Source organism: Solanum dulcamara, chromosome 10 (genome assembly GCF_947179165.1).
Source record: "Solanum dulcamara chromosome 10, daSolDulc1.2, whole genome shotgun sequence".
Classification (NCBI taxonomy): Eukaryota; Viridiplantae; Streptophyta; class Magnoliopsida; order Solanales; family Solanaceae; genus Solanum; species Solanum dulcamara.
Window position 1 is genome coordinate 67,433,120 of NC_077246.1, and position 18,480 is coordinate 67,451,599.

General features: G+C 35.0%; 2 protein-coding genes and 1 pseudogene across 3 annotated transcripts; 1 reads left to right on the forward strand and 2 right to left on the reverse strand.

Annotated features, from left to right (window-relative positions):
- The first annotated feature begins 6,112 nt into the window (after positions 1 to 6,112).
- On the forward strand, positions 6,113 to 7,934 carry LOC129870462 (zeatin O-glucosyltransferase-like). The gene has a single exon (XM_055945268.1). It carries the CDS (start codon positions 6,203 to 6,205, stop codon positions 7,700 to 7,702), a length of 1,500 nt encoding a protein of 499 aa, XP_055801243.1. The 5' UTR covers positions 6,113 to 6,202; the 3' UTR covers positions 7,703 to 7,934.
- A 1,656-nt stretch (positions 7,935 to 9,590) lies between these two features.
- On the reverse strand, positions 9,591 to 18,110 carry LOC129870333 (IAA-alanine resistance protein 1). 2 transcript variants are annotated; one of them, XM_055945070.1, is made up of 11 exons: positions 17,330 to 18,110; positions 16,056 to 16,139; positions 15,890 to 15,939; positions 14,357 to 14,408; positions 13,282 to 13,383; positions 12,372 to 12,646; positions 11,440 to 11,586; positions 11,227 to 11,334; positions 10,293 to 10,394; positions 10,165 to 10,209; positions 9,591 to 10,080 (listed from the first exon to the last, which is right to left on the reverse strand). In XM_055945070.1, exons 1-11 carry the CDS (start codon positions 17,985 to 17,987, stop codon positions 9,925 to 9,927), a joined length of 1,779 nt encoding a protein of 592 aa, XP_055801045.1. In that variant the 5' UTR covers positions 17,988 to 18,110; the 3' UTR covers positions 9,591 to 9,924. The 2 variants fall into 2 exon arrangements, with proteins under 2 accessions (XP_055801045.1, XP_055801044.1); XM_055945069.1 differs by having other exon boundaries at positions 11,440 to 11,595.
- On the reverse strand, positions 9,768 to 9,906 carry LOC129871865 (U6atac minor spliceosomal RNA; annotated as a pseudogene).
- Positions 18,111 to 18,480: the final 370 nt, after the last annotated feature.

Consider the following 18,480-nt stretch of genomic DNA (forward strand, 5'->3'; position numbering starts at 1 on the left):
GTCGATAATAGTTTTGCTTATAATGTTGCTATGGAAATAATGCAACAAAATGAGGATCTTGAACCAAAATTTAGGGTTCACAGTTTTGGTTAAAATTAAAATCAAACCGAATAAAAAAACCAACATTTGGTTTGGTTTGGTTTTAAATTTGAAAAACCGATAATATTTGATTTGATTATAGTAAAAAATAACCGAATAAATACCGAACCAAACCGATAATTCTATACATAAAATTTATAATTATTTATATGTATAATATTAGCTTTTCATAAATAATTAAAGATATTTTACACTTTTTAATTATTAATTTAATTTTGATCTACTTATTTTTAAGGCTCATGTCTTAAAAGAATATGTCCAAGTCCAACAATCCAAGCCCAACTCTAAATTCTAATAAGTCGTAAGCACTAAGCAGCATATGTCCAAGTCCAACAATCCAAGCCCAACTTTTGATTATATTATGGATTCTCTAGTTAGTTTAGTTTAAATATGTATTTTTTTCATTTTAATTGACAAAGTTGTTTGTATTTTGGAACCTCTGTTTGACTTGTTCTTTTAAATCTAAACTGCGTTACAAGTTTGGTCCACCTGATTTGCCATCAGCATGTCTTTCTCTCAATATGCAGCAACATTCGCCTTGTGGGTCGTGAGGAAAAAAGAGATTAATAAGAAATTTGAAAAATGTAAAAAGAGAATATTTGAATTGTTTCGGCTAGTCATAAATCGAATAACCGAACCAAACCAAACCAATCGACAATAACCAAACCGGTGGTTATTATTTTACTTGATTTGGTTATAATTTTAGACATTTAAAAACCGATTAAATTGGTTTGGTTATGGTTTTAATCAATAACCGACCCAAACCGAACCATGAACACCCTACCAAAATTTATCGATGAATGTAGACAGAGGAATGATTGGCCAAAATGGAAAGATGCAATTCAAGTTGAATTAGCTTCGCTTGAAAAACGCAAAGTTTTTAAACCGATAGTCCGAACATCTGAAGGTATAAAACCAGTGGAGTACAAATGGGTCTTTGTGCGAAAAAGAAATGAGAAAAATGAAGTAGTAAGATATAAAACACGACTTGTGGCACAATGATTTTTGCAAAGACCCAGCATTGATTATATGGAAACATATTCTCATGTGGTGGATGCAACACTTTCAGGTATCTTGTAAATCTGGCAGTTCATGAAAAGCTTGACATGTATCTGATGGATGTCGTTACAGCCTACTTATATGGTTCTCTAGATAACGATATCTTTATGAAAATTCCTGAAGGATTTAAAATGCCTGAAATATATAAAGATTCCCGGAAAACTTATTCAATAAAACTTCTAAAATCTTTATACGGGCTGAAATAATCAGGGCGAATGTCGTACAATCGTCTTAGCGAATATTTGCTAAAAGAAAGATATAAAAATGATTTAATTTGTCCTTGTGTCTTTATGAAAAGGTCTGGATTTGAATTTATCATAATAGCAGTATGTGATGATGATTTGAATATTATTGAAACTCCGGAAGAACTTTCAAAGGCAGTAAAATGTCTGAAAAAGGAGTTCGAAATGAAAGACCTTGGAAAGACAAAATTTTGTCTTGGTCTATAAATTGAACATTTTGCAAATGGAATATTTGTCCATCAATCAACATATACAAAAAATATTATAAGGAGATTTTACATGGATAAAACACACTCACTGAGTACCCCAATGGTTGTGAGATCTCTTGATATTAATAAAGATCTATTTCGATCTCATTAAAATGATGAACAACTTGTTGGTGTTGAAATAACATACCTTAGTGGAATTGGTGCATTAATGTATCTTGCTAACAATTCTAGACCAGATATAGCTTTCTCAGTAAACTTGTTAGCAAGATTTAATTCTTCCCCAACGCGAAGACACTGGAATAGAATTAAGCATATATTCAGATACCTCCGAGGGACCATAGATATGTGATTGTTTTACTCAAATAAATCCATGTCACAATTGATTGGTTACGCAGATGCGGGATATTTGTCTGATCCCCATAAAGGTCGATCGCAGACAGACTATTTATTTACATGTGGTGGTACAACTATATCATGACGTTCAACAAAGCAAACTATGGTTGCCACTTTCTCAAATCATGCAGATATAATAACCATTCATGAAGCAAGTCGAGAATGGATTTGGTTAAGATCCATAACTCAACACATTCAAGAAACATGTGGCCTTTCTTTGAAAAGAGACGTTCCAACAATATTGTATGAAGACAATGTTGCATGTATAGCTCAACTTAAGGGAGGATACATCAAAGGAGACAGAACAAAACATATTTCACCAAAATTCTTCTTTATCCATGATCTTCAAAAAAAAGGTGAAATAGATGTTCAACAAGTTCGTTCAAGTGATAATTTAGCAGATATGTTCACCAAGATATTGCCAACTTCAACCTTTGAGAAATTGAGATACAAGATTGAAATGCGTCATCTTCGAGATATTAAATGATGTATTCATCAGGGGGAGTATAATATGCACTGTACTCTTTTTTTCTTAGTCTAGGTTTTGTCCCAATGGGTTTTCCTGGTAAGATTTTTAATGAGGCAGCAATTAAGGCATATTACCAGATGTGTGTACTCTTTTTCCTTCACTGGGCTTTTTTCCAATGAGTTTTTCCTAGTAAGGTTTTAACGAGGCACAACATCTATGGGTGTTCAGAATAAATATGTATATTATTTCTTATAGAGTTTTTAAGGAGACACATTATACATAGACATCCAAGGGAGAGTGTTGTATATTGGATGTCATTTTACCAAGTGGGGCCCACTTGAAAGTGGGCAAGTTGCCCACTTGGTCTTCTTTTCTTTATAGGTGTTGCCTTTTCTCTTCTATAAATGCCAACTTTGGCATTAAGAAGAAGATATCGATACTGCAATACACACAAAATTTCTTAATTTTCTTTCTCTTATTTTCTGGTTCTTAAATTATAGTTTATAACAGATAAGCTATTTTTTTAAAAAGAAAAGGTCACTCAATTTTACCTAAATATCACATAAAAAATCATAAAATCTTACCTCATTATTCATCTGCGGGTGGGTACATCATACATGAGCATGGCAGCCACCTTAGGTGAAGGGTGGTCTGATGCACTCCTTCGTCGTAAAATTATGTGGTGTATAAATGTTAAATATTAGCTATTATGAGTGTGTATTTATTTTGCACACCCTTAACACAATTAAAAAGAAAATTTGCATATATAACTCAAATTCATTTTAAATATCAACAGTTTAGTAAGTTACCATTTTTATTTCACCTCAGGCAATCTAAAAAATCTTAATGGTTCATTATATCAACAACAATAAGGACAAATTCAGTATAATTCTACAACTGTGGTTCGTAGAGGATAAGATGAACACATCTTTACCCCTATCTTTATGGGGTAAAGAGGTGGTTTTCAATTGACACTCAACAACCCTCCTCCTTTATCCAAACTTAAGATCGGTAATTTGAACGAATTCATATAGGTGGGGTTAAATTCCATGTTAACCGTGTAAAATTTCATTAATATAACTTTCTTAAAGAAAAAAACGCAAAGTAGAGACAAAATCTACATATTTTGTTTGATATTGTTGGGAAGTGCAAAATCACATGTGACCAAATGCTGAAGTATTCATTTCTCTAACTGCTAATTGATTCTTTTTTGTTCATCAAATCTCTCAGACTTCAGTTCATTGCCTTGAAAATATTGAATCCTCAAATTCCTTTTGGTATCATAGAGATTAACATTGAAAATCTTGCAAACAATGAACTAATCAGTAGCAGTTTGAAACAAGATCATGAAGTAGTTCTAGTGATTGTTCCATTTCAAGCTCAAGGCCATCTCAACCAGCTTCTCCAATTTGCCTGTGTAGTTTCTTCCTATGGTATCTATGTTTACTATGTTGGCTTTGCCATCAGGCCAAGGTTCGAGCCAACGCCTTCAGACATTCATGATGCTTCAGGATGTTTGCAGTCCTCATATATACTGGCATTAAGGCCGGTGATATCGATAATGCAGGCCAAGTGATTGAAGGTACTACTAATCTTGACTTGATGGTGCAACTTGCAGCAATACAAAACAAGAAGCAATGGGCAATTGGACCGATTCTCCCTACTAAACGACTGGATCATATCTCAAATAGGGACAACATATGTTTGGATTGGCTGAACAAACAACCTCCAAATTCAGTTCTTTATGTGTCTTTTGGAAAATCTGACTTCATTTTCTAATGAACAAATCAAGGAACTCGCGATGGGATTAGAGAAAAGCAAGCAGAAGTTCATATGGGTGTTGAGGGATGCTGATGAAGGAGTTCTTTTTAATGGGGAAGCAAGAACTAGAAGACTTTGAGTTGCCGGAAGAATTTGAGGAAAGAGTGAAAGGGGTGGGCTTAGTGGTGAGAGATTGGGCACCACAACCAGAAATCTTGGCTCATTCGTTCACAGGTGGCTTCATGAGTCACTGTGGAGCATTAATATGGGAATGCCAATAGCAGCTTGGCCTATGCAGTTTGACCAACCAAAACGTGGTTTCTTGGTGACAGAAATTATGAAAACAGGCCTGATTGTGAGAGAGTGGGAGAAACGCGAGGAGCTGGTCACTGCATTCACCATTGAGAATGTTGTGAGGAAGTTAATGACATCAGAAGAAGGTGGTGTCATGAGAAAAAGAGCAGAAGAATTAGGAGAGGCCGTTAGGCGGTCCACAGAGAAAGGGTGTGCTTCTCGAATAGAATTAGAGTCTACCATCGCGCATATCACAAAACTTTTTTTACACCAGAAGCTAGTGATAAGGATTCTACACTTTTTCAATTTGTTTCCTCTTTTTAAGCATTTTGGTTACTTCAAAATTTCTTTAACGTGATGAGCTTGTGACTGCATCCACCATTTAGATTGTTGTGAGGAAGCTAATGGCATCAGGAAACGGCGATGACATTAGGAAAAGAGAAGAAGAATGGGAGCATCAGTAAGACTGTCCACAGAAAAAGGGAGTGCTTCTCGACTAGAGTTTAGATTCTTTCATTGCCCATATCACTAGATAGTAATGGAGCATTAAGAGATCATTTAAGAAGGTTTGGCATGAACTTTTCTGAACTAAAAACAGAAAGTTTGAACAAGTAATCAAACAACTTGAACAGAAAAAATGACTGATTGATGAAACAAGAAAGAACTATGGCAAGCTTCTTGCGAGAGACACGACGAGCTAATGACTCTGTCCAACATTGAGAATGTTGTTAGGAAGTTAATGGGTCGGAGCCAGGATTTTCAATAATAGTTTCAAAATCTGAAAAAGTAGACACATGAACCAGCCGAAGGGGGTTCGACATCTATTATTTATACTTAAAAAAATATTTTAACCATATATAAATTGTATAATTTTTCGACGAAGGGGGTTCGGATGAACCCTCTAGCCACCATGTGGCTCCGCCCCTGCTCGGAACCAGGATTTTTAATAAGGGGCTTCAAAATCTTAAAAAGTAGACACACGAACTAGCCGGAGGAGGTTCGACAGAAAAAGACTCCACCGCTGATCGGAAGAAGGCAACATTTTTTTGGAAAAGTTTCGAAATTAAATCGAGGAGTGCAATTACAGATTTTTAGTGGAATGATTTGTAATTTATTACGATATGATCAATTCATTCTTTTGTGAATTATTATCGTGATTGGAAGCCTCGGTTAAATAAATCTACGATCCCTACTATACCTGATTAATTGACCGTGTATAGAAAAGAAGAGGAATAATAAAAGGAGAAATAATTATTTCATTGCTTCCGTTGTGCATAATCTAACAGTAAAGTGGTCCACGTAGAATGGGAGTGCTTCTCGAATGGAGATGGATTCTTTTCATTGCCCATATCATAAGTAAAAAACAAAAAGACAGAACAATGGACAGAATCTACAAGCAAATCTTATCATAAAACAATCCTATTGAGGACATACAGAAACAGCAAAATTTAACATTATGCAAATAACTAACAAATGTGGACAAAGTGTTATGCAAGAAAACAAACCTCTCAATACTTCTGTACCACATACTTTTCTTTCCTCACCCCCAAATTATTGGTCCTTTTGTTCAATTTAAAAACACTTGAAAGAAAAACTTTTATGGATGGTTAATCAAAATTTCCAAGTCTTGTCTGCTGTTTACTTTAGTTCAATTCTCATAGACTTCAAAGTTGAATATGTATAACCCTGCTTCTAACATGACACAAGCTCAATCAGAAGATCACAGGGAGGATCCAACAGAAGTACTAAACACTGGTTTGTCTTCTTCCAACAAGAATTTACCAAACCATGAATTTAGCAAACTGAAACAAGATGAAGTAGCTATAGTTATGGTTCCATTTCCAGCTCAAGGCCATCTCAACCAACTTCTCCAACTTTCATGTTTAATCTCCTCCTATGATCTTCCTGTCTACTATGTTGGCTCGGCCACACATAATCGTCAAGCCAGGATTCGAGCCAACTCCTTAAATCCTTCAGACATAGCCAAAGTCCACTTCCATGACCTCCCAACTCCTGAATTTGCCTCACCATCACCTGACTTTAATGCCGTGAACAAATTCCCATCACATCTTCAGCCATCATGGGATGCTTCTATGCTTCTTCGCGAGCCCATTGCTTCTTTCTTACGGGATATTTCATCAAAAGCAAGACGAGTCATTGTTGTTCATGATCCTTTAATGTCCTATAATGTTCAGGATGTTACTTCTTTGCCCAATGCTGAATCCTATATGTTTAATTGCATTTCAGCTTTCACTTCATACAGTATGATATACTTATTTTTTGAGATGTCTGTCCAACATGAAGAAGAATTGCTTAAAAAGCTACCCTCCCTTGAAGGAATTATGACAGATGAAATCAGGGATTTATCAGCTTTTCAGCTTCGGTATCGAGATATTCGATCAGGTGATATCCATAATACAAGCAAAGTAATTGAAGGCAAGTATCTTGATTTGCTGGCACAAGCAGAAATTAATCAGAACAAGAAAAATTGGGCAATTGGACCTATTCTGCCAACTAAACTCGATCATATCTCAAATAGGAACGATATATGTTTGGAATGGCTGAACAAACAACTTCCAAGATCAGTTCTTTATATATCTTTTGGAACAACAACTTCACTTTCCGATAGAGAAATCAAGGAGCTCGCAATGGGATTAGAACAAAGCAAACAGAGGTTCCTATGGGTGTTGAGAGACGCCGATAGAGGAGATATCTTTACTGGGGAAGATAGAAGAGTTGAGCTGCCAGAAGGGTTTGAGGAGAGAGTAAAAGATGTAGGCTTAGTGGTAAGAGAATGGGCACCACAACCAGAAATCTTGGCTCATACGTCCACAGGCGGGTTCATGAGTCATTGTGGATGGAATTCTTGTATAGAGAGTATTACTATGGGAGTGCCTATAGCTGCTTGGCCTATGCACTCTGATCAACCGAGAAATGGTTTCTTGTTGACGGAAGTGTTGAAAATAGGACTGCTTGTGAGGGAGTGGGAGAAACGCGAGGAGCTAGTAAGTGCATCCACGATTGAGAATGTCGTGAGGAAGTTGATGGCATCAGAAGAAGGCGATGTGATTGGAAAAAGAGCAGAAGAATTGGGAGAAGCTGTAAGGCGGTCCACAGAGAAAGGGGGAGCTTCTCAAATGGAGTTGGAATCTTTTGTCGCGCATATCACAAGATAGACTTGTTTTTCGCCAGAATTTTGAAGTATTTTGGTTACTTTTCTTAGACATATGTAGCAGAGTTTGTTACAAAATGTCAAAATTATATTGAAGAACCACATTTGAGACAAACAATGTATGTTTCCTGTTATTCTGTAGTAATGGAGCATTACAAGATCATTTAGAAAGTTTTGACATGAACTTGTCTGAACTAAAAACAGATTTTGAAAAAGTAATCAAAGAACTTGAACTGGTTTTTAGCTTAGATTTCTTCAACATTGGAATATTCATTATCTGATACTTTACATCTTTATTTTGAGCATATGATTGGTTTTTTTATCTGTACATAGGACTGTCTATAATAAAAGATTTTGTTCAGTGTCTGTGTATAATTTCTTAGACATATGCCTAGAGTTGGTCTACAAAATCATCATATCATCTATATTACTTTAAAAACATGCTAGAAATCCGGGTTAATTTATTTCCTTTTTTTTTTTGGCACTTTCCTTTCTAGTTAAAGACCTTATTAGGCTCCTCCTATGTATACACAAAATTTGATTAATGACAAAACACTTATTATAAAAGAATTTATGAAAATTCTTTTAGAGAAAGAACTTCCTTGCTATATGTCAAACTAGGATATGTGATGGATGATCTATGTTTGAACTTTTTGCATTCATTAAATATGATTCTCCTCAAATTATTGTTAAATTATCTTTATAATATTTAAAATTAAGGAGTCCTAAAATATATGATAAGAGTTTTAAGGTTTTCTCGCATCTATATGTATGTATTTTTTTCTATTCTTAAGTTATTTGTTATTAGACACAGTGTTTTAAAAGACTTTGTTGAGACTCGACTCGGGCTCGCCCTGGGGTAGGGCTCTAGCAAACGCCCCAAGACTCAAGTATGAAACTTAGTTCTGTAAGACATATGCCCTGAGCCTCCGACTGTACGCCTTAAGCACGTCCAACGCTTGAGGCTTGTCTAACAGATCTTACACAAATTATGTATTAAAATCTTTAGTTAAAATTCTTGATCCTCATAATTCTTGAATAAATGAATGATACTTAATAATTTTTAATCTATAGAGATAAGAAGATTGAGAGTAACTCAAATAACAAGTTGTAGTATCACATCTTTACTATTTGGTAATACTATGAAGATGATTATATATTACGTAACATTTCTTTTAAAAATACGTAGCGAAAATTTACTTTTTCACTTATCATTGGTCTTCATAATTTTGTCATGTCTCAAAATTATCATATTTTATTTAACTATTTGAAAGTAATTTTATTTTTATTCATGATGGAGCGATGTTTTTATTATAATACTAGTAAGTTTAATTGATTATTTTCTTTTAGGGGTTAAATTGTATAGTATGATAAAATATTTTTGAGAAATGATGATTCTTTTATTATTAGAAAGTTAAGATATTAGATTATTTGTACTTGTATAGTCATGTTAGAAGTTTTATTTTCTATGAGTTAGAGCTTGTTTGGATAAGCCTGTATTAAGCTGCTTATAAACTGAAAACTGCTTGTTATAAGCTAAAACAAAAGTTGGGGTAACCCAACTTAATCTTTTTGACTTATAAGTTATTTTCAACTTATAGGTTGTTTTAGATAAGCTAAGTCAAACAAATTCAATTATTTTTTGAAGCTTATTTTAAACACAAAATAACTTTAAGTTGGTCAGCCAAACAATTAAAAAGGCTAAAAACAACTTATAATCAGCTTATAAGCTAATCCAAACAAGCTCTTAATCATATTTGTAATCCATAGGGCTTACGCCTCACATCTCGAGGCTTCGTCTCAAGGCTTACGCCTCACCCTATACTAAGTAAAATGCCTTGCCTCATGCCCCCACCTTTTAAAACACTGATTAGACAAGATCCAGAAAAAAATAGCGAAATGATAATATTTTATTTTATATTCTGTGGTTTTTATTTTATAGCGAAATATTCACATAAATTGAAACGGAAGGAGTACATTTTTACCCTGCCTGTACATTATATAAATATAAGTTAACTATGCATCTACTAGCTGAAGTTTCAATTCGGACATCATATATTATCAAATAAGAAAATAAATGGAGGAGATGAGTTCATGTTACAAGTAATGTGTATTGTCTGGCCGGATATGTCTTAACCGGTAAACGCCCGAAGGCTGTTCTCATCCCTATCAGGGGAGACGCCAACCGTCTCTCCTCTCAGCAAACGCGAGAAGTAGCTCATACCATTATTCAACAAGGGAGATGCAAAGCGCGACAGCCATCCCTGATACAAGCGAGATAAGTTGGATTACTGTATTCACCAACGTCGTCCTCCCACTATTATTCATTTCAGCCAACACTCCAGCAACCGAAATGTAGATGAAGCCGCCAGCAGTAAATCCCTGCAAGAATATATTCGAAATAAGAGGCACTCTTTTATGAACTCGACAAATGTATCTGACTGACAGCTTGAATAAGAATCTCACCTCAATCAATGACGAATGACCAGAATCTTGTCCCAATGTCAATGCCTACATAGCATAACACAACATGGTTCAATCAATTGCGATAAGAATAGCAGAATCTTGATGCATGCCAACAGATTAATACTGACCAGTGCAGTTCCGGCTAGTGCCACTAGTGCAGATAAGAAGTTAAAGAAGAGGGCTTTGGAGACGCTGAACCCAGACCTTACCAAGATTCCAAAATCACCTATCTGCATAGCAAACACATAATAAGGTTTGGGGATCATTATATTCACATGAGAATGAAATTGAAGTCACGGATTCAAGAGGGAAAAAGAATGCCACGTCACAAGATGCAACAGATGTGAGATATGAAATGAAGATAATTTATCTTGAGTGGCTTCACTAATAAGCTAAAATGTTGGGAACTTGTGATAATGGAGGAAGCTTTTCATGGTTGGGGCAAAATAACATGACCAGAGGAAGTGTAACATTAAAAAAGAAAAGGTTAGAAACTTGACTATTATTTTTAGTATTGCTTCTGGTCGAATTTCAATTGCACTTTATACGCCAGTATGGTTTAGATGATTAGCTTGACATAGCATAATTGAGAAAACAAGCAGCACAAGAAAATCCAGTTGGTGTGTTGGACAAATAAGAAAGTTATCAAAGCTTGTCTCAAGGAATCATCAAGTCTGGCTTCCATAAATCACATTACTTTTCTTGACAAAGAATCGACTGATATACAGATCAATAAGACAGAAAATGTTGCCGTAGAATCATGGAGAAATGTGATCTAGTTTGATAAAATCACCAATTGAGCTAATAGACTAGTTCTTACATGAGCTCAAAACTGCATACAAAAGTATAGTCAAACAATTTAACAAATAAGTGACGGCGAATAAAGAATGATAATCAGAAGTGAATACTGCAATCATGTTTACTTGATTGAACTTGCTGATTCAAAGAAAGAGTAACTTCTGGCAGCTAACATGCAGCCGCTTGTATGGGTAATCAATTAAAAAAACATGCAACCGGTATTGACATGGTAATGTAGAAATACTAGATAGAAATATACAAGACCTCTTGAGGGAGCTCATGTGCGAGAAGGAACAAAGTTCTTGACCACCCACCAACTGATCCATAAAGGAGGAATGCACTTCCCAAAGCCATCCCATCCGTAAAATTGTGCTGTAGCATAAAACAAATTCTCTCAATCTAAATGTTCACCAGCTAGATATGTCTAGTTGTTTGTGAGAAATCATAAACAGAGATGAAGGCTTATGTAGCACATACAACACCATCAGAGAAGAGGTTGAGATAACCAAAGACAAGGCTTGAACGTGGTTTAGCCTGTTCCTCTCCAGTTGATGTAGAATTGGTAGAGCAATTTGCAGCATCTAAAGAAGTATTGTCTTCAGCAGCACTGGAGCCAGTATTCCTCTGCCATAGCTAGCATATGAGACGATAGAAATAACAACTATATAACTGCAAGCAAATAAATATTTAATGACTACATATCTTTTCTTAAAATATCTCCAGCGGCTGCAAAGACCAACTATTCAAAGAGATTTTCAATCTGGGAAAAGACACTGCAGAATTGATAAAATTGATTAAAGATACACTAGACCTATAAGCCTATTTGTCCAAGCTTCTGGGAAGCCAAGAGTTCTCTTCTTTTTTTCAAAAAGTGCTTATTTTAGAAAGTTGAGGTGTTTGGACAAGCTTTTAGGAAAAATAAGTGCTTATTATTAGTAGCAGAAGCTATTTTTGAAAGCTAAAAAAAAGTAGCTTTTCCGCAGAAGCACTTTTGGAACATTGGCCAAGCACAAAGAACTGCTCTAATATTGGCAAAAGTGCTTTTCAAATTGATTACTCAAACATAAACTGCAATTGATTATTAATGTACAATATTGTATCACAAGATTGAATTTAGTTCAAGTCAAGTATGAAAAGTGGAAAGAAATAATATGACAGCAATTACATTGTGAAACCTTATCTTGACAAAAAAGCCTCTGTGGTTTGGTCAGTGCCTCACAGCATGTTATGTTGAAGGAAAGGCTCACAGGACCCTCTAAATTCTGAATAAAATTATTATTTTCCAGTATTTGTTTTAGTATTACGTGAAAGTTCAGAAATGCAGATCATCCTGACAAGAAATACACTTCACTGAATCTCAGCCTGGCAAAATATGGAACAGCAAATTATGGGGCATGTACTGATTCTACCTTCCGGAGAATAGCTCCTCCATTTGGTTTCTCCCCATTGGAAGAGTCAGCAGACACTCCATCCACTCCACTCCCTCCAGCTGCCTTTTCTGATAAACTTCCATCCTTCTGAGACAGTTCCTGGAGATTGCCATCAGCATCATTATCATCCTTCAATTTTGTGTAGTGCATATGATGATGATGGTGGTGACCATGACTCCGTTCATCGACTCCTCCAGGAAAATCTTCAACATACCTCACAAGCTTCTCAACAATAAGAAAGAGCACAATTCCAGCTGCCAAAACAAAAGTATCATGAAACATTCAGCAGTGTGACAACAGCAGCAGTTAAGTCAATGACATTATCAGAAGTGAATCAAATCTCGGGCACTTGGAAGATGATTTTAAGTTCAACACAAGTTAGTAAAAATGGGAGTTATCCGAAGAACTAAAATACAGTAGAAGGAAGTTAAGCCAAGTTGAAGATAAGAATTCAAGCCCTCCCCTAAAAAATTATAAAAAGACACCACCCTGCAAAATGATGAAAACTTTCGAGTTAAAATATTGTTCGAAGTAGGTGATGTAAGGATTTCCATATGGGGTTTGTAAAGATCTTGGGCTCTCTATACATTGCCTTAGAGTTTTAGGTTGGATGCTCATATCCTTTTACATTTGCTGTCATGTCATCCTCAGTCACCACCATCAAACTCACGCTGGAGAACATCTTGCAAATTAAAAGGCAGAACATGATATTTTAAATCATAAATAAGCATTTTCTTCCTTCGGAATATTTAAATGCAAAAATTCTGATATTTCCTATTTTGTGATCATGGAGCAAAACCTCCTCAGTATGTTTCATGCAAAACTAAACATACAAATTTCACAAAATGAATGATGAAATTTAAAAGCAGAATCATGTCCAAGAACTTACCCAAAATGGACAATCCAACGGAAAGATCCTCCAATGAATGGGCATGTGAATGACCGGAGTGATCATGAAGATGGTCATCATGTGAGTGGGAGTGTCCACCACCTAAATGAAGTATTCTTTTTTGTTAAAATTATTTAATGCCACAAATAGTTTTTTTTTTCTATGAGCTTTTTAAATGCCACAAATAGTTAAAGACAACAATATTTGGGTTTAGAAATTATAGATACCATATATGTCTGATATATCACCTTCCTTCCCTCAGACGAATAGCTATATTCTAATAGCATCTTTAAGGATACTCATACCTGCTTATTACTTTATTACTGCCCCTGTCCCAATTCATTTTCTATATTTTGACTGGACATTCTTGAAAGAAAGAAGACGTTTGGCACATCGAACAAAATATTGAATTTGGGATAGTTTGATAGGTCATGAGTTTAAGAAAGAAAGAAAACTCTTTGACGGATTGGATAAATATTCATAAGAAATCAAAGGCAACCTTTTACCAAATAATTTATATTCCTGTTTTTGGAAAAACAGGCTTCTCATTATAGAAAAGTGCCCATCTTATTAGAGCGGACATAAAAGGAAATAGTGCCAAACAAATTGGAACAGAGAGAGAATTATTTTTTTTCCAGAAAATGATGCTCAGACTGTCTTACAGTCTTAGCTCAGGAGAAAAATATTCCCGCTAAGCAACATGCATCAGCACAACAATAGGACAAAGACGAGCAAAACAAAGTATTCAATCTCTCCAACATGAACTACACAAGTGAATTGAGAGTAGTGAAAGGTGGAAAGGGGAGTTACCCAGGCACTCAGAGGCAGCAAGTTAAGCAAACCTGCCTTTGATGGTGTAGGCTAGTGAGTTTTAGTGGGCTGACGGCTTCATGGTTAGACATCTAAGAAGCATGCCTGATGTAAAGACATTCCGCTTATGTCATTTTAACAGTTATTAAGCTAAGTAAAACCTAATTATGATGGAGCAGAGCTAACAGCTTATGGTATTTAAAGGTAAGTGAGCCAAAATGCAATATGCAATGTTACTTCATAAATTTAAGATTAAGAATCATACCAAAAGCATGTGGCAATTGGTGAAGGAAAGCATCCCCTAGCATGGCTCCTGCCTGTATAAGTCATGAAGTCGGAAAAGAATGAGTAAACCTTTACCCTAGTAAATAATTTTAGAAACAATCATCTAATAACTGTACTAAGCATATACAAATGAATTAGTATTACTTCGAAATCAGAAACAGAGTTCATTCAGTAGGCAGCATTCATATGAATGGAAAGACAGATATCGCGATAAATTTAAGGATCCTTTTCAGATATATGGAAAATAACAAAGCAAATAAAACTGAAAATGCCAGTATATTGTTCAATTATTATAACAAATAAGTTAATTCACAAGCAGAAGATCGTCTATTCGTAATCAACAAACAAAATAATCCTTTCAGACCTTCCTCCAATAGAAGCTCTATAGTCATCTCACTAACTGAAGCCATTTGTTACATTACCTACATGGTCATTAATTTATGGGGAACCGTGTTCATGATCATCCTTTTAAAGCTCGATAGAACCTTCAGAGAAGATTTAGTTTCAAATAACAATAAAGTATAAGCTACTTACTAAGATATATCATAGCTAATAGAAAACTTCCTCGGCAAAAATCAATTTCCTACTTTCCTTTCTAATTGGTCCTGGAAAAGTCCATTTTGAGACAAGAAATATGTTTTCCCTACATTGTTCAATACTTTTTAAACATGAGCCCCCCGACAAAGGAAACACCACCTACTTTATGTTTTCAAAATTTAAAACTACAAACAAGTTTATCTTAATCTCCAGTCATGCACCTGGGAATTTTTTATAACCGTGCAAAGGCCAGCTTGCGTGCACCTCGTTTTATAAAAGCAATAAAACCTTATTTTTTACCTTTGATACCTTGCCTAGTAAATTGAAACCAACTAATACAAGATGGAAGGAATATGAGCAACAGGAGTATCTTTCTGATTACCATGGTTAAAACTGCTTGTGATAATTTAAGAAAGTGATTTTCAAATAATTGATCATTTTACCGAGCTCTATTTGGATGTAACTTACAATAAATTATTCAAGAAGACATATAAAAGTAATAACTTAGTTTAAGGTGTTAAAATTATGAAGAAAAATAAGTTGCACATGGAAAAAAGAAAAGCAACTTCTAATATAATAGGAAATAGACCTTTCTATCTATGCAATTACAACTTGTTTTGATGGTTAACTTAATCACTGCACTTCATTTTTATTATCGATTTGGAGAAAACTGTAACTATGGCATAAATATTTGTATTCCATTATTTGCAAATACTAGTTTGGCGATTATTTGCAAAATAATTGAACTTCAGTATAAAAAACATTGAAAAGTAGGTTTGACAGTGTATTTCAAGTAAAATATTGGTTTCGCTCACAAATATTCAACTTTCATAAACTTTTTCCTAGCTGAAATTAATGTGCAAACACAATTTCACCTTCCAAAAACATTTTTTCAACTTGAATAAAAAGAAACAGAATAATTTGAACAAACCACAGAAGGTATTCAGGAACTCTAACAATAAGAGATCATTCTCACCCCAAATAACGCCAAAGAATCTACAACTACTTTTGACGGCTTCCCATGTACTGCAGAAGACAAAACATTTGGAATCCATGAGAAGAAAAGAAATTTCAAATGAAGCTAAGAAATGAATCTTAAAGAATAAGGCATAAACAGAATTATAAGAATTTGAGCTACTTACTAAATATTAAAGGCAAAAGAATCAGGCAGATAAGGGAAGCTAAGCTCACCAATAGTGAGCAACCCATTGCATTGACCCATAGACCTGTCAATGAAACCAGAGAACAGCTCTCAGTGACAACTACAGACACCCATTCCAGAGATCTACCAAAATGGGCCCCATATGTCGTACATTAAGAAGTAATTTTTCATATATAGGAGCAATCGTGGAGACTGAGAGCTCAATGATCTTGAAAATTATTTGCATATTATGTGTTACATGGGAATTTTTACAATTTAATATATGCCGAGCAACTTCAAGCCTTCTTGTGAATGATTTACTTAAAGCAGAACATCATGTCTTTCAGATGAGATCAAGAGTAATTTCAATTATCGCTCTCAAAAAAAGAGTCATATCAACAATGACACTTCAAGTAAAGAGATGCCCAAAAAAAGTTCAAGCAAACAAATGTGAGATCACAAAATGCATATCATCCAATCAAAACAAAGTATCTTGCATCCTGATGCAAAAATAAGCACATTTGGTTCACAAGTCCAAACGTGAATCTCACAAGTCCAACAGTACGAAAAAAATAAGAGAAGCCAAAATAAGCTACTGAAGTGTGCATTCTGAGTTGAATTCAAAATAATGTGATACTTGATATCCACCTTTCGATTAAACTGTTTGGAAGATAACATCATGTGACGATCAAATTTACATAAAGCAACAGTTTTTCAAGCTATGGCCGTGTTCAGCCCTATGTCAAAAACCACGAATCACCTTTACAGCATGCATTATATTCTAGACGTGATTCATTTCCATTGTCACCTTCTTTTCAATTGAAATAATAGCTAAGAAAACTTGTCCAACCATACCAAGAGAAAAACCTTATCAACACATTCAATACCTCTCCCACTTCAAATTGTCGCTGATAATAGCCTTTACAGGACAATACAAGGTGGTACAAGCAACATCTTCTGGTTTTGGGTAAGTAAAATCCTTTTGCAACATACTAATAAAGATATTCACTTCCAATATTAAATATGACAAAAAGGTTGTCTTTAACCCTTTTAAAAAAGAACTAAACCAATACCAAAGACAAAGAACCAACATTAGCAAAATTGATGTATCCTAAAATCCAACAACAAAAACTACCTCAATCCTAAGGTTGGTATCAGTTCTATGAATCTTCACTACTCATTTCACTCTATTTGAACCCTAATTTTACAGTGACCTAATAATTCAAAAGGGTTTCGAGATTGAGCTTAAATTTTTCAAAAAGGAATAAACTTTACCAAGACCAGTAAGATCCTTGACTCCATGTCCATCATGATGATGATGATGACGTTCATCCATGTTGTCATGAGACCCAAATCCATACAGTTTCAGATCCTCCTCTTCAGCCAATTCCTCTAGAAGCTTCCTCTGCTCTACTCCACTCGATCCATGATCATGATGATGATGATGATGCCCTTCATGGTCATGATGATGACCTTGACCATGACCATGGTTACACTGGTGAAATTCCTTCTTGGAATCTTCTAGAACTTTCGCTTCTACTGAAGACCCAAAAATCAGTACCCCTAAAGAAGTAGCAATGATCAAGAAGAAGCAGATCTGTTTCACCAAAGCATCAATTTTCGACATTTTGTCAATTTGGGCAAGAACAAAATCAGCTAAAAACCCTAAATTTATGGAGGGGTAGTATGATAAGGGCGTGTTTGGGTAAAGGGTATTAGAAATCAAGAAGAGCGGTTCTTGCAAGTGCCTTCTATGGTGATTATACAAACAGCACAGAAGAATAGTATTATTATTCCTATTATGATGCCGAAAGTTACTACATCCATTTGTACTAAAAGGGGTCTTAAGTGTGTCAGAGTAATGGAGTTTGGTCTTCTGAGAATTGCAGAAAGGTACTGAATTTTTAAGGATAAACATATAGTGAGTGTTCATAGTACACTATGCTTTTTTGTTTTTTTGTATGATGATGAGGAAGAAATTGGGCGCTGTGGTGTCAAAATCACTAATCATTAGACTTAGTGGGTAGATAAATGGAAGTTAATCAAAGCATGTGGTAGTTAGAGTGAAAAGTATTCTAGTTAGGAAGGAAAAAAGTGAACAGTACTTAACATTTTTTCTACCAAGAAAGTCGAAAACAAAATAGAGTTACTTAAATATTAGTAATAAGAATGTTTTGTTAAAATTTAAAGGTATATTTTATAAAGTGGTTATTAGATCAGCTATGGTGTACGAGGTGGAGTGTTGGTCAGTCAGAAACTCGCACGTTCAAAAGATGAGAGTGACGGAAATAAGGATGTTATGATAGATGTACGGACATACTAAGAGACATGATTAGGGGCGAAGATATTTGGGACAAGATAAGAGTGACATATGTGGTGGACAGGTTGAGGGGAATGAGATTGAGTCGTTGATATGATTCAGACAT